The following is a 26,687-nucleotide window of genomic DNA, read 5'->3' on the forward strand; positions in this document are numbered from 1 at the left end:
TCCCCCACACTGTTCAACATACTTCTTGAGCAAATCATGACGGATGCACTTGACGACCATGTTGGTTCAGTCAGCATTGGTGGCCGAGTGGTCAGCAACCTCAGATTTGCAGATGATACCGATTTGATCGCAGGTTCTGAACTCAAACTAGCCTATTTTGTGGCTCGCCTTGACAAAGCAGCAGCAAGATATGGCATGGAGATCAGCGCCGAGAAAACGAAAATCATGACGAACAGTGTTAGGCCTATGATGTGCAAGATTGCAGGAAATGGCTCCCAGTTAGAAACTGTGAAGCAGTTCAAATACCTTGGATCGACCATCAGTAACGAAGGCTCCAAGGCTGAAGTCTTGGTTCGTGCAGCTCAAACTTTCGAAGCACTGGCCAAACTGAAACCGATATGGAGAGACAAATCCATCAACCTCCGCAGGAAACTCAAGCTGCTGCGTGCCCTCGTCCTGTCAATTTTCCTCTACGCAAGTGAGACGTGGACGTTGACTGCTGAGCTTCAAAGGAGAATACAAGCACTGGAAATGAAATGCTACAGGACGGTTCTCGGTATCACCTACAGAGACCGGGTATCAAACGATGAAATTCGGGGTCTAATTACTGCTCATGTAGACAAGTATGAAGACCTCCTGTCAATCGTAAAGAAGAATAAGCTCAAGTGGTACGGCCACGTCGTCAGGGGTAATGGACTTTCCAAAGTCATTCTCCAAGGAAATGTCAGTGGCAAACGCAGATGAGATGGCCAGAGGAAATTGTGGACGGACAATATCAAGGAGTGGACGGGATATGGCCTCAACGCAACGCAAGTAGTCGCCCGCGACCGAGAGAAATGGATACAAATGGTTCAAGAATCTTCATCACGGTGCCTCTACGACCCAGGTGGGTTACGGGACCCTGACTGACTGACTGACTGATATACACATATACACATATACACATATACACATACACACATACACGTTTACACATTTACACATATACACATATACACATATACACATATACACATACACATTTACACATATACACATATACACATATACACATACACACACATACACATTTACACATACACACATACACATATACACATATACACATACATGTGTATTTGTGTATATTAATTCTACGTTCGGCCAGATGCCCTCTCGGCGAGTTAGCCCTCGGATTCATTTAGGAATAACAAGGACATTCAGAACAGAAGAAATCCAGAAAAAGTCCAGCGGGGGCAGTACTACATCACAAAAGCTAAAACGCAAATAATTAAATATTTTTTTAAAATGGCAGCTTATTGATAGTGTTTAATATCAAAATAGCAAATAAATGATTCTTTGTACTGGCTCTTGAAAGCTGAAACTCAATGAATGAAATATTTTATAGAATGGCAGCTTATTGATATGTTTAATATTAAAAAAAAAAGTCAAATGATGGCTCTTGAATGCTAAAACTCTAAGAATAAAATATTTATTAGAATGGCAGCTTATTGATAATGTATTTATTTTGAAAAAGTAAAATGATTGTTTTTGTAATGGCTCTTGAAAGCTAGAACTCAAAGAATGAAATAATTTTTAGACCTATACCACTTGGCAAGAAATAGTTCAAATGAATTAGTCAAGATCATCATTTTGATCTGCCAAGAATTAGAAGCTGCTGGAACACAGGTGTTAGTGTCCACAGTCAAGCGTGTTTTGCATCTCCATGGACTGAGAGGCTGCCCTGCAAGAAGGAAGCCATTGCTCCAAAACTGGCACCTTAAGGCTCAACTGAAGCTTTCTGCTGATCACATGGACAAAGATAAGACCTTCTGGAGGAAAGTTCTGTCGTCAGACGAAACAAAATTCGAGCTGTTTGGCCACAATGCCCAGCAATATGTTTGGAGGAGAAAAGGTGAGGCCTTTAACCCCAAGTACACCATGCCTACCGGCAAGCACGGTGGTGGTAGTATTACGCTTTGGGGCTGTTTGCTGCTAATGGAACTGGTTCTTTACAGAGAGTAAATGGGATAATGAAGAAGGAAGATTACCTTCAAATTCTTCAAGGTACCCTAAAGTCATCAGCCTGAAGTTTGGGTCTTGGACGCAGTTAGGTGTTCCAACTGGACAATGGTGAGTAAAATATGGCTATTGTGATGTATTCCAACCTATTACGCTCATTCATACTTGGGTGTCTGTTGTTGCATTGTTAGTTCTAAGTAAAAGACTTAAATTGATGACTGTCCTGGCTCTTTTCTTCAATACAGTACAACTGGTGACTATATTCCTAAATAATAAATTGTATGAAGTTATTATTGATGCTTTTTGTGTGTCGCTCCTGTGGCTGCAGTAGAGGTTTTATAGTCATAACAAAGTGTTTGAGGGTTGGATTGATTCAGACAGTTGATTATATGTATGCCTAAATCAGTGCTTCTCAATTATTTTCTGTTAGGCCCCCCCTAGCAAGAAGAAAACTATTCACGCCCCCCCCCCCCCCCCCACTTCCCACCGTGACTATAAATAAAATCATTTTATAAAAGTGTTATAGGTACAACATGTGAAATGTTGCACTCTCACAAACATGACAGAAGTAACAATGAGAGCGCCACTGCCAGCTACTGTTGTGGATGCGCAATTACACTTTATACTAGTACGGCCGGATAAAATCCTGTTCCCCAGGGTTACACGACCCCCCCCCCCCAGGTACCCCCCCCCCCCCAGGGGGGCGCGCCCCACTATTTGAGAAGCACTGGCCTAAATGTATTAGCCGAACACACGCTATGACGTCATTCTAATTTCATTTTGAAATAAATTTGCCACAAACAAATCAAAGAGCTTTGAGGGTGCAAACCGGATGTTGTTGAATGTTTCCTTTAACTTCAGGGCGGAGCTGTCTTTGTTGCTAACCAACTGCACTGGAATTAGTGTGTCTTGTCATATAGTTTCAATGTATCTGTTAAAATCCCCGCACAGTTAATCTCAGACTGTGTTCTGACAAACGTTCGGTAATTGATGAAATACATCCGCTTGGAGAGCAAAAGTGTGTGATGAAATGTCAACGTCAACGTTGCAGGTAGACTGCTTTTCATGCAAGTATATCGTTGTTAATAAGAAAATGCCGTTAGATTTTTTTTAAACCATAGTATTACAAAACTGCCTATTATAGTTGACAATGTTATGCTAGAAGTTGTTGAGCGCGCTGCAGAACCATCCGCTTTTCGGTGGTACGTGCTCGCATGTTACATTATTTACGGATTGGTCTGCAATATATTCATGGGCATGTAGTACTGAATGTTAATGGTCAATTTGCTATTTATTTTTGGGGTTATGGAAACAAGATACCAACCTCGATTCATGTGCATTATTATTTCTTTATGATATGTCCCTGCGTCATTGTCAGAAAGCTATTGATCTGGTGACCAAAGCCACCGAAGAAGACAAGTCAAAGAATTATGAGGAGGCATTGCGTCTTTACCAACATGCTGTGGAGTATTTCCTTCATGCCATTAAATGTGAGCAGTAGTAGTGGGCTCAGCACATGTTCATTACGATGGAGTTAGCAGGCATTGGTTTTCAGTGTTATAATTTTTTTACACACACAGATGAGGTTCACAGTGACAAGGCGAAGGAAAGCATTCGAGCAAAATGTATGCAATATTTGGACAGAGCAGAGAAACTCAAGGATTACTTGAAGAATAAAGAGAAACAGAGCAAGAAGCCTGTGAAGGAGTCACAGAACAATGACAAGTAAGTGGTCTTTTATCCGATGTATTTAAAGGGACATACAACAATGGCGCTGTTTAAGCGGCGGCCACGGTAGCTCTGTCCACTCTTGTTCGATTTGTGTTTTGCTGCTTTTATATTTTAATGATTTGATGATTCCATTTACTTTGATTTGCTTTGTACTTTGTGCTTTTGCTTTGCAGTTCTGTCTAATCGCCCTCTTGCTACTGCCACAATATAATTTCCCAAATACGGGATGAATAAAGGTATCCAATCCAACACCGATATCACATGCATCCCAATACAATCAGTCTTTTTTAAATTACAAACAGCTTCTTTAGAAGCAAAAGACAATTGTTGCACTTTAAAATGATTCTTTAACAAATAAAAGATTGAGTTTACACACTTAGAGAAGGTGAAAGAATTCTATCACTTGTCTATTAGGATCTGACAGCCGTTTCTGGCCATCATAAAAAAAATCAACTCTATACGTTGCACGGTTTGGACAAACAGCGAAATAATCAACATACATACATACATACACGCTCTCACACCCATAAATCACGTTTTATAAAGATTAAAGATTAAAGAGGAGGGGTAGTAGGAGGGGTAGTAGTGTTAAATTATAGTGTTGAAGGCTGAGCTATAGTCAATGACAAGCATCCTGGCATAGTTCCCATGGTGCTCCAGGTGGCTCAGTGCTGTGTGTAGAGCCGCGGGGATGTCGTCCTCAGTGGACCTGTTTGTTCTATAAGCAAACTGGTGAGGGTCAACTAAGGGAGAGATTATATCCCTGATGTGGTAGACCAGTGATTTTCAAACTTTTTTGGCCACCGCCCCCTTCACCGCCGGGCCAAAATGCCAACGCCCCCCTCTTTACCCCTTTCCAACGAACGCTAGAACGACTATATTGCTAAATGTCACAAGAATTGGTTGATTCTTCAATCACAAACAGTTTGAAGACTAAAAAAAACAATTTTAATAAACAAAAATGGTTATCATTTATTCTTCAATTACAACACCTTGAACTGAACTTGAAATAAATTGTAAAACTGAACGAGTAACCATTAACAACTGTCCTGCCTAATGAAATGGGTGGGCTTGGTGCATTGCAATCAGACTGTCAACATCAGGATGAAGGTTTGTCAGGAGCAGTCTCAGATCACCGCGCTCTGTGATGTTAAGTTTGTTTCTTTGTTTGGTGAGGAGCCTTGTCACAGCGCTGAACCCCCTTTCAACCAGGTAGGAAGTCGGAAAAGCAATGAAAAACAACTTGATGGCGCGCTATTGTGTGCTCCTCTGCGGCTGACTGGATGGTGGTGGTTTCCCCAGTCGCCTGCATCGACGATAAACTCGCGACAATTAGTGATATACGGTATATGCGCGCTGCTCGTGAGCGCTCGAGCAGACAACGTTTCTTGTTTCAATAAAGCTTGTTTTTTGTCGACTTTTTATTACAGACAATCAATTTTTCCGGTCTTTCTACAAACACCAACGTCACATTTTACTGTAATTGCTCCATCGCCCCCATCACTATTTCAACGCCCCCCATTCGCCTGTTTATTCGTCAGCGCCCCCCTGAAAGTTCACACCACCCCCCGAGGGGCGGTACCGCCCACTTTGAAAACCACTGTGGTAGACGATCAACTTTTCAAAGCACTTCATGATCACAGGCGTAAGTGCAACATGCCTGTAATCATTCAGGCTGTCAATGGTTGGCATTTTAGGGACCGGGATAATGGAGACAGATTCCAGGAGGGATGGAATGATGGATTGTTGCAGGGAACAATTGAATTTTTTTGTGAAAACACCAGCCAGCTGGTCAGCAGAGGCTTTGAGCACCTTCCCAGGTCCTCCATCAGGGCCAGCAGCCTTTCTGGTGTTCACAGACTGCATTACCAGTCTCACTTCATGTTCCTGAAACTTCATTGTACTGTTGCAGGGTGGTGGTGGATGTGTTGAGTCTGAATCCGAATTGTCAGTCTCAAAGCGGGCAAAGAAACGGTTCAGTTCCTCTGCTAGTAAGGCATCTTCGTTAACAGACAAATTATCGTCATTGTAATTGGTAATATGTTGTATTCCCTGCCACATCTTCTTTGGGTTATTTCCTGTGAAGTTTTCCTCAATTTTCTTTGTATATGCTGCCTCGCCCTGTTTGATGCCTCCAGCTCTCTGCTGGCAGCACTGTATTGTACCTTGTCCCCTGACCTGAAGGGGCTGATACAGCATTTGATGAGTCCCTGTGTCTCCTCGTTCATCCAGGGTTTTTGGTTAGGAAAATCTGTGGCTGTTTATTATCAGTGACGTTCGTGAAGTTTTTGATGTGGGAAAAAACAGTGTTCGTGTAGTCCTGGAGGTTGTCGTGTTCGAAAAGTTCCCAGTTGGTGCGGGAAAAACAGTCCAGCAGCTGAGAAAGGGTGTCTTCAGGCCAAGTTTTTATTATCTTTATTTGTGGCTCTGTTAGCCTCCGGAGTGGAGTGTATGCGGAGGTGAAGGACAGGCAGAGATGATCTGATCCAGCCAGGTGATGGAGGGAATTGGCTTTATCAGCATGTTTGATATTAGAATAAACATGTTCTAGAGTTTTGTCTCCTCTGGTGTGACACTTCACGTTTTGCATAAACTTAGAGAGAGAACAGTCTTTAAACATGCTTTGTTGAAATCCCTGGCGACAATAAGGACTCCCTCGGGGTGGTCAAGCTGCTGTTTGTTTACAGACGCTAGTAGGAGGCTAAATGCCGTGCAAATATTAGCATCCATTACAATGACTATCGTTAGCTCCCTAGGTAGATAGAAGGGCCTGCATCGAACTGCAAAGAGCTCTGTCAAGGGAGTAGTGTAACTTTACGGTATGGACGACAGAGCCAACTTGCATGCATGCCAGAGGCTAAGGCTAGTTTATTGATACTCACAGACAGGCTTTTAAACCATCAACATCCGGGTCACACGGTAATACGTAATGCCAATCAGCTGGCGATACTGTTGCAAAAAAAGTACACCCACTGCCAGCCCTTCCTCGTGATATCAGGAATTCTAATTGTCCCATTTTTTTATATCTATTTTCAAGCAGGGGGGCCCAGCTTCACCTGTCCCACCTGCTTGTTTAGAACCAAAAGACAGTTGTCGTGCTATAAAAGATATCTTTTCAAAAATGGGTTAGATGAAAAAGGAACATTTCAGTTACACGCATAACACAGCAAATGTCTATACAATTATGTACATGTATGATACAAGTTCAGCACCTCAAATCAATCAAGCAAAATGTACAGATATGATATGAAAAGAAATTCAGCAGTTCAATTCAATTAAGCCAAAGCGTCAAAATAAATCAAATTTGATATGGGACTTGAGCTGAAAAACAGTGACATCGCGTGCCCAAGCAGGATTACTACCTGCCTACACTACTTAGGGTTTTTACTGGCATCAGCAGACATAGTAACTTTGAGCTTTGTCATTGGCCCGGAAAAATAGGGTAGATCGCGTAAAGTTGGTTCCTTTTAAAAGTAGATCTTGAGGACCTCTAATTTTAAGGAATAATTGGAAATAGAGGGTGGCCCGGTGGAGCGAGTAAGTAGTGCGTCAGCCTCACAGCTCTCGGGTCCTGAGTTCGGATCCAAGTCCTAACCACCTATGTGGAGTTTGGATGTTCTCCCCTGGCTTGTGTGGGTTTCTCCGGATGCCTTGCCTTGGTACCTTGAGTTTTGACCTTTGACCCAATCAGCTGGCCACCGATTCAGGGTGTCCTCCGCCTTTGGCCCGGAGTCAGCTAGGATATGCTCGAGTAAACCCAACGACCCGAATGAGGATAAAGCAGTTCAGAAAATGAGATGAGATGTCAAAATGAAATTCTCTTTCATGGGGACGGACCCTGACAAGTGAAAGAAAACATGAAGCAGGTTTTAAGGGTGTCGAAAATCAAGGGTTTTTGTCGTTTTGTAGCTTGACAGTAGAAGCCACTTTATAAAGCAGATAAATGCTGCATGTGTGCCTGCGTAGTTCCGCAAAAACTGTAATGGTCTGTGGTTTGAAAGTTTTGCATGTGTTAAAAACTGGGTCAAAGGTCAAATTGCAACCTCGAGGTCGATTTCAATTGATATTTTGAAGAACCAAAGGCGAAATTCAAAAATTGGGCCCTGATATGACACATTTCACTATTGAAGCTAACCATAGTTGAAACCTGCATTAAAATCGGACCTAAAATGTGGAAATGGTGTACAGTCCGTATGAAATGGCTGTTTTTGGAAGTGTCCAAAATCGAGGCTTTTTATCGATTTTTAGCAAGATGTCACGAGTGACCTGGAAAATTTTGCACGTGCAATGTTGTCCTTGTCATGGTGCTTTTACACAACGGATTGGTTTTGATCTGAAAGTTTCGCAAGTACCGAAAAAAATGGCCGAAAGTTGTACTTTTTCAACCTCAAAAATGTGATACCCTTGTCAAATATGGATTTTCTATAAAACTGGAGTCCAAATGCGAAAAACAGCCAAAGTAGTTCCCTAGAGGTGTATATTTGCCAACTATTTGTGAAAACCGCATTCAAATCGGACTCTCGGTCTTGTCTCCATTTCACTCCGACCTCACTAACAGGCATACACACACGTGCGCACAGAAATAGTAATATGTATCGATACCAAGTGTTGTTAGACTCAAACTCTAAAGTTGAGATTTGTGTGTTATGTGCAGAAGCGACAGTGACAGTGAAGGGGAAAACCCAGAGAAGAAGAAACTTCAGGAACAACTAGTGGGTGAGTGAACAAAAAGGAAAAAGTTACATGCTGCAGTAATGGCTGGACATCTTATTATCAGAATACAAGTTTCATAGATAATATACGCCTACAGTTGTGGTCAAAAGTTTACATACACTTGTGAAGATCATAATGTCATGGCTTTCTTGAGTTTCCAGTTATTACTACAACTCTAATTTTTCTCGGATGGAGTGATAGGAACAGATACTTCTTTGTCACAAAAAAACATTCATGAAGTTAGGTTCTTTATTATGGGTGAACAGAAAAAAGTGACCAAATCCGCTAGGTCAAAAATATACATACAGCAGCGCTAATATTTGGTAACATCTCCCTTGGGCATTTTCACTTCAATTGGGCACTTTTGGTAGCCATCCTTAAGCTTCTGGCAAGCTTCTGGTAGAATCTTTGACCAGAATCTCTTGACAGAATTGGTGCAGTTGAGTTAAATTTGATGGCTTTCTGACATGGACTTGTTTCTTCAGCATTGTCCACAAGTTCTCAATGGGGTTTAAGTTAGGGGAGTAGCTCTGTCCACCTGTATTTTTATTGGTGTTTTGCAGTCCATCTACCTTTTTTAAAAAAAATACATTTTAATATTTTTTGATACACTCTTTTTTACTTTACTTTGTACTTTATACTTTTTACATTCATGTTTTTAAAACTTTATTTGTTCTGTTAGCCTGGCTTCTTTCTGCTACTTATTTTTTTGGAACCATTCAGCCATGCCTACACTGTCACACATGGGACTACACACTTGCTCGTTTTGTGTTTTTGCTGCTTTCATGTCTTAATGGTTTGATGATTCCATTTACTTTATTTTGCTTTGTACTTTGTGCTGTTGCTTTGCTGTTCTGTCTAATCACCCTCTTGCTACTGCCACAATGAAATTTCCGGAATACGAGACGAATAAAGTTATCCATCCATCCATTCATTTAGCCAAACCATTACCATTTTTTTTAATGTGTTTGGGGTCATTGTCCTGTTGAACACCCAACTGCGGCCAAGACCTAATCTTCGGGCGGATGACTTTAGATTATCTTGAAGAATGTGAAGGTCATCCTCAGCAGCAGGTGATAGCTTGCGTTTTCTTCCTGATCGTGACAGTGACAAAACAGTGCCATGCACTTTATACTTACAAACAGTTGTTTGCACTGATGCTCTTGGGACCTGCACCTGCTTTGAAATGGCTCCAAGTGACTTTCCTGACTTGTTCAAGTCAAGGATTCGCTTTTTCAGATTCATGCTGATCACCTTTGACTTTCCCATTGTAGCGTTTGTGGATGTTTGCATCCAACAACCCCTATTCAAATGGCCTCAGAGAAGTCACCAGCTGTAGTCACTCATAATGACTCACTAGAAGTTAAGACGCCATGCGGTGAAGCTCATTTTACCGACAACTTTCAAGTCAACAAAATTGCTAATTTGTTTCTGTATGTATATTTTTGACCCAGCAGATTTGATCAATTTTTCTGTTGACCCATATTAAAGTCATAGAAGAACCAAACTTCATGAATGTTTTTAGTGACAAAGTATCTGTTCCAATCACTCCACCAAAAAAAAATCTTAGTTGTAGAAATAACTGGAAACTCAAGAGAGCCATTTTATTATGTTCTTCACAAGTGTATGTAAACCTTTTTATCACAACTGTATGTAAACCTTTTTACCACAACTGTATGGATTCAATATTAGGCCAATCGCGATAGCAATTTTTAGAATAATATACACTCAGTTAGAACTGTATTTGATCACCACGCTTTATAGTTTTCCCACTCTGAAATCATGGACGGGTCTAAAATGTTCATTGTTCAACAGCTCCAAACCAGTATTTCAACACCTCTGCTGCTTGGTAAAAAAAAAAAAAAAAAGATTAACTTTTGGAGCAATCAATAGAAATTGGAAGAAGCTAAACATGACGGTCAATCTCAATTGGAGTGGAGCCATAGAAGATATCACCTCATGGTGTCTCAATGATCCTAAGAAAGGTGAGGAATCAGCCCAGAACTACACGAGAGGACTTGGGCAATGACTTGAAAAGGGTTGGAACCACTGTTTCCAAGGTGACTCTTGGTAGTACAGTGGGGCAAATAAGTATTTAGTCAACCACCAATTGTGGAAGTTATCCTACTTGAAAAGGTCAGTGAGTACATAGAGTAAGACATCATGGTTTGAAATCATGCATGGAACGAAAGGTTCCCCTGCTATAACTAGCACATGTCAAGGTACATCTTAAGTTTCCCAATGTTCATTTGGATGATACTGAGGAGTCCTAAGGAAACGTTTTCTTCATAATTCCACTAACCAAGTTTGGAGCGGAAAGAATGATCATCTCAAGAACACCATCTCTACCGTGAAGCATTGGATTGTTTTTCTGCTTATGGGACTGGGCAAATGCACTGTATGAAGGAGAGGATGACCTGGCCATGTATTGTGACATTTTTGGGAACAATTTACTTTCCTCAGTCTGGGCATTGACGGGTCCTAGTTGGGTCTCCCAACATGACAATTACCATTACCCAAAGCACAAAGCCAGGAAAACCAGGTACTTGGACGTTTGGTCGGAAGACGTTTGGTCGACCGGACGCAGCTGCCTAGCAATAAGAGTACTCATTTAACACATCGGCTGTTGCCTATCAATTAGAGCACTCATTCAACACATCGGCTGCTGCCATTGACGGCGATAGGCATCCAATGAACCTTCAATCACTCTGGGAGAACATGTAATGTTGCAATACTCTAGATCAGGGGTCTCGAACTCAATTTACATGAGGGCCGCAAGAGGCAGAGTCTGGGTGAGGCTGGGCCGCATCAGGATTTCCACAAGAAAAGCGCTGATAAAACATTCCAACGTTTTTAACAAAAAATAATGAATTAAATAAATTAACTTAAAGATAAATAAAAAATAAATCAATTAGTAATAAAAAAAATAATAATAATGAGAATACAGTAGATATACAGTGGCTGGCTAAGTAGAGAAAACTAATTATTTTTATTTTGTTTCAAATGTCTGTATAAACAGCTCTTTAAATTTTATCTTTCCGAACTTTACTTCTTGCTGCTAGAGACCTGGCAGCGCTTCTTCTCACATAGCTGAGTCACATTTGGCTTGAGGGAGGAAGCAGTGGAGACCCTCAATAGAGCTTGAAGATGCTCATCAGTAAGTCTGGACCTACACTTGGACTTATTGAAGTTCAAGGTGGAGAAGAGTTTCTCACACAAGTATGTGCTCCCAGGGAAGCTGGGGGTCAACTCTCTCAAAAAATGTCCAAGCTTGTCTGCTTCTCCACTCACCTCCCTGAACTTGGCTTTGAGTGCAGAGTTGCACTGCAGGTCAATAAGCTCCATTTGAAGCTCAGGAGGGGCATCTTGCATATCAAATGAGAAGGGGTCCGCAAACATTTGAAATGTGGCTTTGTATGTCTTGAAGTCTGCAAATCTGTGATCAAATTCCTCCTGCAGCTTCAAAATGGCCTCCACATATTTCTCACCACTGAATGGTGTGCCTGGTCATTTTTATCAAACAAATAAAAGTCTTAGTATACTTTGAGCCCGTAACTTAAAATAAAAGGCAATAAGTAAAATATTTTATGAAAAAGAAGACAAGCCAAATTCACAGATGGTGTTTTTATTAAAGCAGTAAAACTTACAAATTCTGTACAAAAATTATTTTAAAAATCTGTAAAAAGGGAATTCACAGATGGAAGTTTTTTATTAAAACAGTAAAACTCACAAATAATACACAATGGCTTGTAGGTACTGTACTTTGTTTGCAAATCGATCTGGGTTTTCATAGTCCTACGAGGGACTTTTCAACCGCTCATTAACAGCTGCGTATGTGTTTTTGCTGTTTGAGCATAATACCGCATGAAGCCTGTTGTATTGTTATTTCCCAGTCATTTTGCTCTAATTTGAGTTTGTTCATAAGACGACATAAATTTGGATGGACGACTGACATTCTACGTTGAAATGCGCGGTGCCAACCTTTAACTTAATTATTTGTGGGCGGTATTCCCAGCAAGGTCTTTTGTCTAACATTCCATAAGGGGATAGCCAAGTCTGGATGGTGTCGCCTTCCCCTTAAAACAGCACTTAGCCAAGTAGTCTCAAAGTAGAGGAGAAATTCTGCAAGGACATCTGTTTCCTTGTCTACTACTTGTTGCAGCCTTTTCAAAATCAACAGTTATTGAACGAGGCTCCATAATACCTCCCTCTTTAATTTTAGAAAATATAGTATCGTATGTTCCTTGAGCTTTTGATTTGCTATATTGCAAGTTCTCCCAGAGAAAATGAAGGTTTGTTGGACGCCTACCGCCATCAATGGCAATCAATGGCAGCAGCCGATATGTTAAATAGGTGCTCATTGATAGAAAGCAGCCGAGGTGTTAAATGAGTGCTCTCATTGATATTTTGATATTAAATATTTAGATATTACACTTTCTCATTATTATAAATTTGAGAGCTGTCTTCAACAGTAAACTCAGTCATAACTTGTCAGCGAGCGAAACTGTTCTACCAAACGTCTGGTCGACCAAACGTCTGGTCGACCAAACGTCCGGTCGACCAAAATTCCGGTCGACCAAACGTCCGGTCACAGGAAAACCAAGGTTTAGGTGTGGATTAGGTAGACCTAAATTCATTAGAAAATTCTTGAATGGAGTTCAGAGTCCATGTTTTTTAGCGACAGCTCAAACCCTACAGATGTAGAGAAGATCTCTGTGGATGGAGAAGTGGGTCAAAATCCTTCCTGTAGTGTGTGCAAACCTGGTGAAAAACTACAGGAAATATTTGACCTTAGTAATTTCAAAGACAGGCCACTGTGCCAAATATTAACATTGGTTGTCACATGTGTTCCAATGTTTATTTTCAGATGTATCACACTGATAATGGGATTTCTAGATCTTTCCTTTTAGATGATCTCGCTCACAGTGGACATATGATGCAAATTTCAGCCCCCCCCCCCCCCCCCCAATGATTAGTAAGCGGGAAAACTAGCAGTATAACAGGGTGTTCAAATACTTATTTAACTGACTGCATTTCCCCAACACCTATCCCAATAAGCATGTTGTATTTTTCTTGCTTGCATTATATGAAAACAAATTATTTATCATAGTAGTATTGAAATGTTTGAGGGTCATAGCTGATTCCAGAATCGGAGGACATTTTGCATCAATGATCAACATTTGAAATACAAAAATTTCTGAGTTTACTTCAGTTTATGAGATAATTTACAAATCTAAACAATTAAAACTACCGTATTTTCACGACTATATGGCGCATTGCATTTAAAGCCGTAGTGTCAGTAACGAGTGCTATTTCTGAATTTGACACACATTGGACGCACCGTTTTTAAAGACGCAGCCGGGCATGGCAAAATATACACCACCAGCTTAAAATGACCGGACATTTCGTCGCCAGACTCGCAAACGATTGTTTTTAAAATAAAAAGCAATAAATACAATTATTTTATTAAACATTTCCATTAAAAAGAAAGAAATTCTTCGTCGTCTTCCTTCTTTTTTGTGCTTGGTATTCCCATAGGTATCGTGTATTATACAGACTACATTTCTGATGCGCATTGTGAGGCAACGGAGCTAGACGTCGTCGCTTGTCGGCCATTTTAAGAACAGGCCCATTCGCTCCTATTAATCGAGTCAATAGAATTTGTTCTTTGAAAGGACAATAGATTGCCTGATTTAAAATCAAACTGGTGTGTCTATATCAAAGTTAGAGATGCAGTATTTTTGGCATACTTTATAACAAATATCAGCTTTCAGTCAGAATCGTAGCCACATCATTTCGTGATTAAAAACCAAACAGTTAATAGTAACTCAGTGCCCCCGAGAACTCGCCTTTTGCAAGATGTCTCCCTATTTGTTATGAAGAATCAACGAATCTGAGTTATTATGTCACGTTGATTCTGTTGAGCGAGTTTTTGCTGTTTCATTTTCTTTAACAAAGAATATGTGAATTTCATTTGTCTTCTTTAATAGTGGTTAAGGTTAGGCAAACTGTTTTGCGACAAAGTGTCCGTCGACAAAACGCCCGGATACCCAGCTTAAACGTACGGACACACGCTAAAAACACGTTTTTAAAAAGGCAACAGAAGCAAAATTGAGTTTGGTTGTACTTTATTTAGCCATTTTACAATGTATTAATGTCATCATCATCCACAAATCCATCAAAGTCCTAATTTTCTGTGTCCGAATTGAACATTTGTCCAAATGAGTCATCAAAAATGCCGGATCCCCTCTCTTCGTTCTCAGTCACCGTCATTGCCATGTGGCTCCACGGCTTTTGCAAAACTATCGAACAACCGTGCAAGCAGACACATTCGCCCAGGCGGCCACAATCCATTCGCAAATCGTAGCGTAACTAGCCCGCCGCTGCCTGCCACCCTTCGTAAAGCTGTGTTTGCCAGCTACCATCCACTGTTCCCATGGCGCTCGCAACTTTGCTTTGAAAGCCCGTCTGATGCCGATGTCCCGCGGTTTGAGTTCTTTAGTCAAGCCTCCACGAATGACGGCAAGCTCTGAGTTCATGTTTGTGACTTGTTTTTTCACCGCTGATGTGAGATGAGCACGCACAGAGTCGCAAATCAAAAGATGCGGCGAGCTGTGAAAAAAGCCACCCGGTCGCTTGACATACACCTCACGTAGCCATTCTCTCATTATCTCCTCGTCCATCCAGCCTTTTGGGTTCGCCTTCACAATGACGCCGGCTGGAAACTTTACTTTCGGCAGCGTCCTCCTTTAGCGTCTGATCCCACCCACGTCCACCTTCTCTCTATATTAAAACTGTGTCGGCAAGAAGTGCTCAGTCAGGCTTTGGAGCTCGGGGCTTACACAGGGCACCCTGCATGATCAGGCGCCCTGCATGATCAGTCTAATTTGGAGACTTTTTTGTGTGCCTTTATAGTCATGAAAATACGTTTAGAGAAAAACATGCTTGAAAATCCATATGTTTAATCCCAATACTTGCTAGGTGCCTTACCCCATCAGCAATTGTTATAAACTTCATCAGATTAACCAAATTCATGGTGGGTAGATCTCATGAGTTTTTCTTTGTCGTGGTGAAAATACTTCATATTTAAATATAGTTTTTCTACCATTATCCCTGTAACTGAGTTGGTCCTCTTAGCCTGGCACAAGCATGTCACAACTAATAGATGTCACACTCCAGAAGTCCTAAATGCCAATGTCTTTGTCCAGGTGCAATTGTAATGGAAAAGCCCAATGTAAGGTGGAATGATGTGGCTGGACTAGAAGGAGCCAAGGAAGCTCTAAAAGAGGCTGTCATTCTTCCAATCAAATTCCCACACCTTTTTACAGGTATCAGAAATGAAGGAATTAAAAATACATTATGGTTCATTAAAGGTTTTTCTTGTAGACATCACTTTTAAAACACGATAGCAAATACATTTTCCTTATAACTTTAAACAGCCTCAATATTGTAAAAGTTCTCTGATTTTCAGCGGGTCCTAACAATATGAAGACAGAAATGTTTGATTTTTTTTTGTTGCACTCATTAAAAGTTAAGCACTGAACCATGTTATAGCCACAACTATATTTACAGCCTACCTTCAGTATTTTGTTAAAGCAGCCTTTTGAAATACAGCCTTGAGTCATTTGATAGCACAATGGAATTTTTCCACACATAGATTTGGGTATCTTCTGCTATTCTCTTTTGTAGTACACAACCAAAATTTTCATGTACTGTATTTATCAAATACTACAGTTTTAAGCGTATCAAAAGACTAATATATTAATATTTACCATATTTTCACACCTATAAAACTCACCGCCTTTGTGTTCCGAAAGGGAGGATGTGGTTTGCACTGTGGGATAGACCTACCAACTGGCTTAATAATTGTTTGTTCATGTCGAGCCATGTGACCAAACTGGTTTTACAATTGTTTGTTCGCACCACAAATTGTAAGATAGCTAACTAGCTGGCCTGGCAATTGTTTGTTCGCCTGATGATATGTAACATTTGGCTAACAGGGTTTTCAATTGTTTCCTTGTATTGTGGAATGTGGCCAACTCGCTTTGGCACTTTGTTCGGATCGTGCAATATAAAATAGGCTATGGCAGTTTGTGTGAGCAATAAAAATATCGTGTTTACATACAACTTAATCTTACCACCCAAAGTTTTGTTTACATAAACTCCGTCCTACATTACTGTCTTAGAAATATTACCCCGTGTTCCTATATAAAGACTAACCCAGTGTTTATTCAGAGGACGACAGACTGAGTGGTTCACAGCTGTTTGAGCATACTCCAACCATCTTGCAGTCCGGTAATAAACCTATTTCCTATTAAATTGATCTCACTCCTTCCTAACCTGCTCCTGAAGTTGTATTTGCAGATTTATCATACTTTGGTGCCGAAAACCCGAGAACCAACAGCCAACAATTGCCGGAGCGACGACGGAGCACAACGAAAGCATCCTCGATTGGAAGGATCAAACCGGCGGACGTCCCCTCGCCGCTCCGGTGATCTGGTGACGGGTCTCCGAACTAGGGCAGGTTCGGAATGAGAAAGATTGTGAGTTCACCCTTTGATTTCTGTCTCCGTGAAGTGTGATAATTTGTATTATCACTGCGGTATTATTAACAGTTTGCGGTCTGGGACCCACTTATGGTGAACATAATAGTTTTTGGTCTGGGAACAACATGCGTAGAACATTATAGTTTGTGGTCCGGGACCAACGTGCGTCAAACATTATAGTTTTTGTTCTGGGACCAATGTAAGTAGAACAAGAATAAATCAGGGACTTCTGTAAATTTAGAATAAAATTGTTGTTTAAACTATTAAGTAAGTGATTAATATGGGTCAGAAAATGACAAGGGAGATGGGTTTGTTGCCAGACTGCGGGATGGAGATCGGAGTGTTACCGGATGTGGGGTATGTGCGGATGCGTAGTGTGGAGTGTGTCTGCCGCGATGGGTGGAGGGGCAATTTGTCCCAATTTGAAGGATATGGAAGGTTTGATGAGGGTAGAAAGGAATTGTCGAAGAAAAAATTTTGGCAAGTGCATAGAAAAGACATACAGTACAACAAACAATTCGTGTTCCCAGAGGTCTCCAAACCTACTTTTAAAAAGAATTGCAGAAACTGTCTCACCTGCTGTAGACACAACTCCCAAGTTAATGAACTACACAAGCGAGGAACAAGGCAGACAGGGACTAATCCCTTCGAGGTTCGCAACATGGATTTCGATTTCATCGAGCTGAACCAAGGTGGCATATACAGGTACTGTCTTGTGGTCATTGACCAAGTGGGTTCAGATATGTCCATCCAAGAAAATGGACGCCACAGCAGTCGCAAAAGCCATATGCAAAAATGTTCATTCCAACCCATGGAATACCACGGGTCATTTGGAGTGATGGTGGTGCTCGCTTCGTGAGCCGCCTGATCCAAGCTATGGGACGGCATCTTGGAATCGACCGGAGGTATCATTGTGCCTGCCGCCCCCCAAGTGCTGGACTCATTGAAAGAACCAATGGAACAGTAAGACTCAGACTGATGGTGGAGGAGACTGGAGAAACAGATTCTCTTATTCAGTGGTTATGCAAAATGTTCCAAGAAAGAACTGTGATAAATGCAAATAATCTGCTGACATCTTCTCAGTGTCCCACACAAGAGGTCCTGTCCCCAAGCGACCTGGTACTCGTCAAGGATAGAAAAAGAAAGTGCTAGTCATCTCCATGTGGGGACTGACCTCACCGTGTGATTTCGACCACTAACTTCACCAAGTTGGCCACCACCGTCAAAGCTGATGAACGAGTGTCGGAGCTCATGACCAGGATCCAGTGTGGGGGCCCCTAAAAGACAAACACTGGTCAGTCTCCTCCAAAATCCTAATGGTTCTGTTCCCCTGGGTACGTGTAGCAAGGAACGCCCTGTGTCTGGAGACCATTGACTGCAGGTTCCGGGCCTGTGTCGGCGCATCAGTCTGGCTCCGGGAAGGCCGAGAAGCCCAGGTAGCCACCATGGCCCAGGTGATTGTCCAGGGCCGCCCTGCTCTTGACGGAGTGGCCACTCAGCAAGATGGTGTGTGGAGACACTCGTGCTGCGCCTTCATCCCTGCTGGTGCGTCTTGCTTGGTCCTTGATGCTCTGCAGGCTATGAGGAACATGCGGACTGCTGTGACTGGATATCCGGTTCCATAACGAGAATGGCTTGACTGGTTCCTCTCAGGCTCATAGACACAGACACTTTTGAAAGCCCTACTACCATGTGTAACTGTCATTGCTCTCGTGCTTGTTATCCCAACCTGTTGTTTACCCTGCTTCTCAGCTTTGAACAAACGTTCCATTAATGCCACAGTCGAACTACCATGATTGTGTAAACCCAGCTAATGCTAATTCGTATACCCATGCAACAAACCATATCCCAATCTGACCCTGATGTTGTGCTACTGTCTGACGCTGATTTATATGTCTTTCTTATTCTGAGACACCAGGAGATCGTCCAAAGCGGGAGGTCAAGGGAGGAATTTTCCCTCAACTGCGTGAGGATTTTCGCCCCTTTCTGGTCGGTCTAGACTCCAGTTCCAAGTGATTTGTGAAGAATTTCATTTAAAAGTAGCGCCGGTAACGAATGAAGTTTCAATATTTTCATAGTCACAAAAGGAGGGAATTGTGGGGTAGACCTACCAAACAATAAGTTTGTTCATGTCGAGCCATGTGGCCAAACTGGTTTTACAATTTTTTGTTCACACCACAAATTGTAAGATAGCTAACTAGCTGGCTTTGCAATTGTTTGTTCGCCTGACGAAGTGTAACATAGGCGGGCTAACAGGGTTTGCAATTGTTTCCTTGCATTGTGGAATGTGGCCAACTCGCTTTGGAACTGTTTGTTCGAATCGCACATTACAAGATAGGCTGCGGCAGTTTGTGTGAGCTATAACAATATCGTGTTTGCATACAATTTAAACCTGCAAATGTCTAACCACAGCTCAAAGTTTTGATGACAAAAACTCTGTCCTACATTACTGTCTTAGAAATATTACCTTGTGTTCCTATATAAAGACATACCCAGTGTTCATTCAGAGAGAATTGCGAGGACGACAGACTCAGTGGTTCACAGCTGTTTGAGTATTTTCCAACCTTCCTGCAGTCTGGTAATAAACCTTTTTCCTATTAAATTGATCTCACTCTTTCTTAACCTGCTCCTGAAGTTGTATTTTCAGATCTATCATGCACGTGGACAAATTAAAAAAGGAAGTAATGCAAGTACAACTACGAAATATGGCCATAGTGCTATAGGTAGTGTTCACCAAGTCCCTCTCTGGGTGCAATAATAGCATACACATTACGTAGGTATCCAGGTTTATATTTAAACAATCAACTGCAAGACCTTCGATCAGCCTTAACTATTGTGATGTGATGACATGGTAAACACTATGATCAGAGCACATTTAACTACGGCAAAATGGCGGCGCCCCGAGCGAGAAATAACAGACACAAGTAAGTGTACTCTCGTCTTGCCAGTCTGAGCATGTTTAACTAGCCCCGAGCAAGGAGTGGACTGAACGTGAGGTTTTTTTTTACGGTTTATGCAAGATACTTTATTTTTTCCTAGAATTATATTCATAGCCATCAAAATACATAGCATTTTAGTTTTGTTTTTTCTTTATTTTGAAATAATAATTTTGAATCAAACTGATAATTATATTTTGTCCATGAACAAATTTTCTGTTCGCTTCCTTTCATTGCTTTTCCGCTGGTTCCGCTGCTTCCAGATTTGTATTTTTATATTGAAGCATTTAACCAATTACATTTCAATCATGATTTGTTGCCAGGGTCAGAAATTTCCCTCAAAGCCTTCACAATCAGTTCTGCAGGCTTTGTTACATTAAACAAGCGTCGATGAGACTGTTGCTTTAACCAATTAGAATTCAATTTGGTGACACCAAGGCCTTCTCACAGGCGTAGGGATATGTCATTGCCTTCTCGCATGCATAAGGATACATCATTGCCTTCTCGCAGGCATAGGGATAAGTCTTCGCTTTCACCAACTATGATTGGCTAGTGATAGAGTGGACTAGCCAGAGCTAGCAAACTGTACCTATAGCGAGCTGCACGAGCAGATATATTGTTGTGTGGATTTAATAGCGGTTTTGTCAAGCCACAATGGTTGGAGGAAGATAAGAAATGGATTTGGTTGCAAATTTACTGTCACAAGCCATTTTCAAGACTGACTTTGCACTAAAGAGCGCAAGTGCACAGGGAAACGGAGTGCCACAACAGAAAGGTAAAGAAAAATAGGGAGATCTTAAGAAGACTGATAGACTTTCATTTTGAGTACAGTTTCCTCTTCCATGTTAGGCTTCCATTTCTCTTTCCTTTGGCGTCATTCTTGATGTTGATTTTCAGGGTTGAACGGTGTTGAACTCTGGTTCCCCTTAGGTGGACTTCTGCAATCTTGATTAAAGTGTCTTTTCTTTCCACAATTGTAACACCTGTCATCTGGGTTTGCTCTCCCTGGTGGGCCGGGTCTTCCTCCGCTTCTTTCTCTTCCAAGTCCTCTGTGGTAGAATACTTCTGATGACTCTTGGTTCACCAATGAGGCCATGGCTTGGGTCGGAGTAATAACTCCTGAGCTTACCTGCTTTTGGTTGTGTCTCTCCTCGGCATGAATCGCCCACTGCATTAGTTGATTCATTGGCCTGGTTCGGTATGTGACACAGTACTTCTGCACGAACCCTTTGATTTGGGGCTGGAGCCCTTCCAGGAACCCTTGTCTCAATTGGGCTTGGTATGCCCCTTGCTCATTTTTGTCTGCTACAATCCCACTGTGGATTTTGAACACTTCTTCAAATCTTGCTCTGAATTTATGAATTCCTTCTTTTTGTTCCTGTCTCGTGGCTCTGATTTTGTCATAGCATGGTGTTGGGTGCCATTTGTTTCGTACTCGGGTCAGGATTCTTTCCACCAGCTGCGTTAGGTTTTGCGCGTCATTGGGGTGGACTTTTCCTTGATTGTTTCTTTCGTCGAAATTTCCTCTTACTCTGACCGAGTTGTGTCCCAGACTCATGGTGAACACTCTTCTTGTCTCCTCTCCATTCAGGTGGAAACTTTGTCTCAGCTGTTCAAAATTATTGGACCATTCAATTGGGTTCTTTATTGGGTCTCCCGGTCCCGTGGATGCTTTGGTCCATTTGGACTCGGTCCATGGACGGTGGATGAGAATGATTTGATCGCGATCTCCGTTCCCTTGGAAGTGTGGGTTTGCCACTTTAACCATGGGATACATCTGACTTGGTGGTGCCCATGGTGGTAGGTCAGAGTGAGGTCCTTGAAATGCCATCAAAGAAGGCTAGAGCTGTCCTCCTATTTTTTTTATTTTTGTCCTCTCGCCTGCATTTTGACGACTCCTCCTGGTCCTGCAGCGGCATCTGCTGACTCTGGCCCACCTCTTCTTGCTTCATTGTGTAGAATATGAGAGGCATTGCGTAATTTCAGAGGATCCTGTTGGGTATTCATTCCAGCCCCCCTCCTTGCACACTGTTTCCTTGGCTTAGTGGGGGAGTGGTGGCTGCATCTGTGCAAGTAGACTGGTACGGGCAGGGATCCCCGTTGTTTCTTCGTCGGGCCTTACGTCAATCAAAGCTGTCTTGCTGGTTCTTTGTTCAGCTCTTCTGAGCATGAACAATTCACACTTCAATGTCTTCCAACTGCTTACATATTTTTTCTTGCTTTTTTCCTTTCTTCAAAGCCTTTTTTAACTTGCAATCTCCTTTTAATAGCTTCTAATGTTTCCACCAACAATCTTTCCTCCCAATCTTTGTTCTTATTTTTCCACCCTTCTTCCACGAGTGCATTGATCAGGAAAATGTTTAAGCATAAACTTCATGTCGGATGGAAGTTCCTTGCTGATTCCCGATACCATTTTGGACATTTCTTTTGATAGAAGTTTTTTTATCATTACAGTTTGTATATTACGCTATTCCCGCAATGCATTTATGACTTTTTATTTACGGCGATGTTTACTCACCTTCTCTAGGGACGTCCCGTTTAATTTATAAAATAATGCCTCATTTTATTGTTAAACATCTAACCACTAGTTATTTGTTACTCTATTAGTAGATGCTGAATCACAACCAAGAAAAATGTTTTTTCCACCGTAATATCCAGTTTTTTTTTTTTTTTTTTTTTTAGAGGGAGGGAACAAATTAATTTGTGTTTAGTTCACTTCTATCGGAAATAGATGTAAATTGACATAAAAGCTCAGTCCCGAAAGGGATTCAGCTCGTATCTCAAGATTCCACTGTAATGTCAATAGAGTTATGGCTAGTAAGAATATACTTTGAATATATAACACCATTCAGATTATACCATCCACACAGTTATTGGTGGATATTAAGAGTATTTTCTGCCTAAAGCAGGAGAAAATCAGCCTTAAAAAGTGGTTTATAACTGTTATTGTTACAATGAACGAAATGGATGTGCAAACCAATCTAGTTTTCTGCGCCCGTCTTTACCAAACTGCTAAATACGAATTTGTATCAAATTCACGAAAATAAAAACAAAAAAAATCAGCAATTTACATGATTTTTTTTTATTTTAAAGGTTTTTGTTATTTCCTCGCCATTTTACTTACCACGTCCATTCATTGTGAAATGCAATATAATGTTCTAAATAAATTTTGTATTTTTCACATTGTTCAAGGTATACAAAAGCAGGAGTCATTCCTTTTAGGAAAAAGTAAGGACAACTAACGGTCAATTTCAAAAGAAATGCTGACGAATTTTACCTATTTAAGCAATGTTTCTGTGTTATTTTTGGTAAAACATTGTAAACCAAAGTGAAAATATAATGAAAAGAAAACTCACTAAGTAGCAATGCTGTTGCGTAGTTCATGCAACTAACTTCAAGTGGAAATGACTAAGCGAAAGATATGGATACTTACCAAACTACCACAAGAGAGTAACATATTAACATATTTCTGGTCAGACATACTCCTTGCAAATGCTCAAAGTTAGAGTTTATGCACCTAGAGAAAGCAAAGAAATTCAACCAATCTATTAGGACCCGACAGCCATCACCTGAAGAACTCAACATTGGCAAGGAGATAGCTTCACACTGAGGAGTCTACGGTCCTTTGGAGTGTGCAGGACACAGCGGAGTACTTTTCACAACACTGTGGTGGCATCTACAGTGTTTTATGCAGTGATCTGTTGGGGATGCGGGAGCACGGTGAGGGACAGGAACAGGCTGACTATCACTGAAAAAATGAAACGCTTCGCCGAGTGATTGCAGAGACACTACAAAAGGTAGTTGCGACCATAGACATTACAAAGAGGGAGTTGTGAGCCAGTGCTACTGTTGGGTTTATTCTGTATTACTATTATACATATATGTGTAGTAATTCATTTCTTTGTGATTGTTTTTGTTTTAATGCCTTAAAGCTGTACGCAAAATACTGTTCGGGAGGGATACTTTGGAAGATCGCCTCCCTTAAGGTTACTTATCTGTGATCCAATCTATTTAATTAAATGTCAATAATTGAATAAGATGTCTGCCTGCAGTTATTGATAATTACAAAGGGTAATTATTAATGAACCTATCAGCTACTGATGTTCTTATGAACAGGCAACGAGAAGTAATATACAGTCGTAGCAATTGCTCCGCCATTCGCAATGAGTGATGGAAAAAAACACTGAAAAAAATGCAACGCTCGCCCTATGCTCGTAGATATATGTAATACACAAAAGATTATGCAGCAAAAAAGACGTTACAATTATAAACAGCCTCTCATGTCTTGGCCAACTGGCTTTCTCGTATCTACAGATAATTATTTGGTTGACGTTTTACTCGTATCTCGAAATGCTCGTACGTCGATCGCGAGCTAGCAGTCAATCGCTAATGTTGGTGGATTGTATGACAGTAAGATTTGATCAAGCAAAAAAAAGAAAATATATTGGATCTTAGATGGAAAACAGCACCCCCGCGAGTCCAAGCATGATTTCTACCTCCCCCACACTATTTTGGGTCCTGCTCCTTGAGCATATACATAACTGATGAGATTTGTCAGGGGCCTGGAAAAAAAGGGTAGATCGCGTGCAAGGTTGGTTCCTTAAAAAGTAGATGTTTGAGGAAAAAAGTTTGAGCTCGTCGAGGCTTTTAGCACCATAACCATAACCATTGCCGAATGGAGTGCACCATTTTGTTCCAATAAGTTTGTGGGAGTGCTGGGAAGAATTGAATTGAATGAAATGCTTTTGTTGTCCTTATACAGTGGTACCTCGACTTATGAACATTTCGAGATGAGTAAAATTTCAAGGAAATAATTATCTCCCGATACAAGAAACATTTTGAGATGCAAGAAAGCCAGGTGGCCAAGACATTAGAGGCTGTTTATCATTGTAGCGCACTGTCTTTTGTGCCGCATCTATTTTGTATATAAAATATATCTACGAGGACTGGGCGGAGCTTTGCAGTTTCCTGTGTTTTTTTCCCGTTAGTCAATGCATGATACAAAGTGAACAACAATGGATCCAAAGCAAACAGGTGAAGTGAAGAGTTGTGCAAAGAATAGGCGAACCCTGAGAATCAATGTTAAGCGTGAAAGAATTGAAAAATATGAAAGTGTAGTAAGTGTCACAAAGCTTGCTCATCGTCATGGATGATATCGTGTTACTTGGAAATTCCTTGGGGCTGGAGGTTAACGAGGCAGATGTGAATGACCTAATGCTGAACACAACGAAGAACTGGTGATACAGGATTTAATCAAGCTCCAGGAGAGTAAACATTTGGAGTTGTTGCGGGAACTCCGTAGCGAGGAGGTCACCTGGCTACAAAGGATAGTTAATTGAAATTTGTTTGTTCTGTTATGAGTGCGTTGCTGTGGACAGTCCACCGCCTTCTATCCGTCCGTGTGTCTCTCATCTCCGTGAAATCCGTCCAATTTTAATATACAGACGCTCCCCTATTTACAAACATTGAACCTACGAACAACGGTACATACGAACATGTCTGCAAATTGCGTTTATGTCGAAAAATGTTCGTAAGTTTGATATTGTATTGCTCTCCTTTTTCCGTGTAGTGCTTCTTTCCGCTGCCAATACGGACACCTGGTGCTGTGAGAGCTCCGCTCACCCAGCATCCACCTTCCTCTGCCCAGTTCGTTGCAGTGCAGAAGAGCATGACGTATCTCCAGTGCGCAAGGAACCTATTTTATTTCTATCAATAAATATCTCGGGCATCCATTATACAATATGGTTGGTGAAAAGCAAAAGGCTTCTAGTGAGGGAGGTGCAAGGAAGAGGCAAGCCATTTCATTTGAAACGAAAGTGGCAATAATAGAGAAGCTTGATGCGCGTGAGAAAGTGGTGAGCATTGCCCGGGAATAGAACTTGAATCGTTCCATTTATAAACGGAAAGATCGAACAGCAGAACCCAAATATAATGGATAATGAATTAAATTAATTAACTTAAAGATGAATGAAAAAATCAATAAGTAATAAAAAATAAAATAATAATGAGAGTACAGTAGATATACAGTGGCTAGCTAAGTAGAGAAAACTAATTATTTTTATTCCGTTTCAAATGTCTGTATTAACAGCTCTTTAAATTTTAACTTTCTGAACTTGAATGGAACTGATAGGTTCATAAATAATTACCCTTCCGATGTAATTATCAATCACTGCAGGCAGACATCTTATTTAATTATTGACGTTTAATTAAACAGATTGTATCATGGATAAGGACCTTAAGGGAAGGTACATCAAATAGTAATACAGAATAAACCCAACAGGAACATTGAACATGAAATATTCTGGACACAGCTTCTCTTGCCTACTTCTTGCTGCTAGAGACCTCGCAGCGCTTCTTCTCACATAGCTGAGTCACATTTGGCTTGAGGGAGGAAGCAGTGGAGACCCTCAACAGAGCTTGAAGATGCTCATCAGTAAGTCTGGACCTATACTTGGACTTATTGAAGTTCAAGGTGGAGAAGAGTTTCTCACACAAGTATGTGCTCCCAAAAAGGCACATGTTCCGCTTGAACATTCGGGAATGTTCAGAGAAGCTAGGGGTCAACTCTCTCAAAAATTGCCCATGCTTGTGTGCTTCTCCACTCCGCTTTGAGTGCAGCGTTGCACTGCAGGTCAATGAGCTCCATTTGAAGCTCTGGAGGGGCATCTTGCACATCAAACGAGAAGGGGTCCGCAAACATTTGAAAGGTAGCTTTGTGTGTCTTGAAGTCTGCAAATCTGTGATCAAATTCCTCCTGCAG

At 41.2% G+C, this 26,687-nt stretch overlaps 1 protein-coding gene across 5 annotated transcripts in view; it reads left to right on the forward strand.

Moving 5' to 3' along the window:
- Window positions 1–2,781: 2,781 nt before the first annotated feature.
- The window catches only part of vps4a (vacuolar protein sorting 4 homolog A), a 62,033-nt gene continuing 38,127 nt past the window's right edge, over window positions 2,782–26,687 (forward strand). The window contains exons 1-5 of one of the 5 annotated variants that reach the window (XM_077711911.1): window positions 2,787–3,052; window positions 3,361–3,491; window positions 3,582–3,726; window positions 8,387–8,448; window positions 15,654–15,773. In XM_077711911.1, coding sequence (XP_077568037.1) covers window positions 3,027–3,052; window positions 3,361–3,491; window positions 3,582–3,726; window positions 8,387–8,448; window positions 15,654–15,773 — 484 coding nt within the window. In that variant the 5' untranslated portion in view covers window positions 2,787–3,026. Of the gene's footprint in view, window positions 3,053–3,360; window positions 3,492–3,581; window positions 3,727–8,386; window positions 8,449–15,653; window positions 15,774–26,687 lie in introns of all 5 variants that reach the window. The other 4 variants (XM_077711914.1, XM_077711913.1, XM_077711915.1 and 1 more) reach the window with 4 other exon arrangements.

Source organism: Stigmatopora nigra, unplaced genomic scaffold, assembly GCF_051989575.1.
Source record: "Stigmatopora nigra isolate UIUO_SnigA unplaced genomic scaffold, RoL_Snig_1.1 HiC_scaffold_61, whole genome shotgun sequence".
Taxonomy (NCBI): Eukaryota; Metazoa; Chordata; class Actinopteri; order Syngnathiformes; family Syngnathidae; genus Stigmatopora; species Stigmatopora nigra.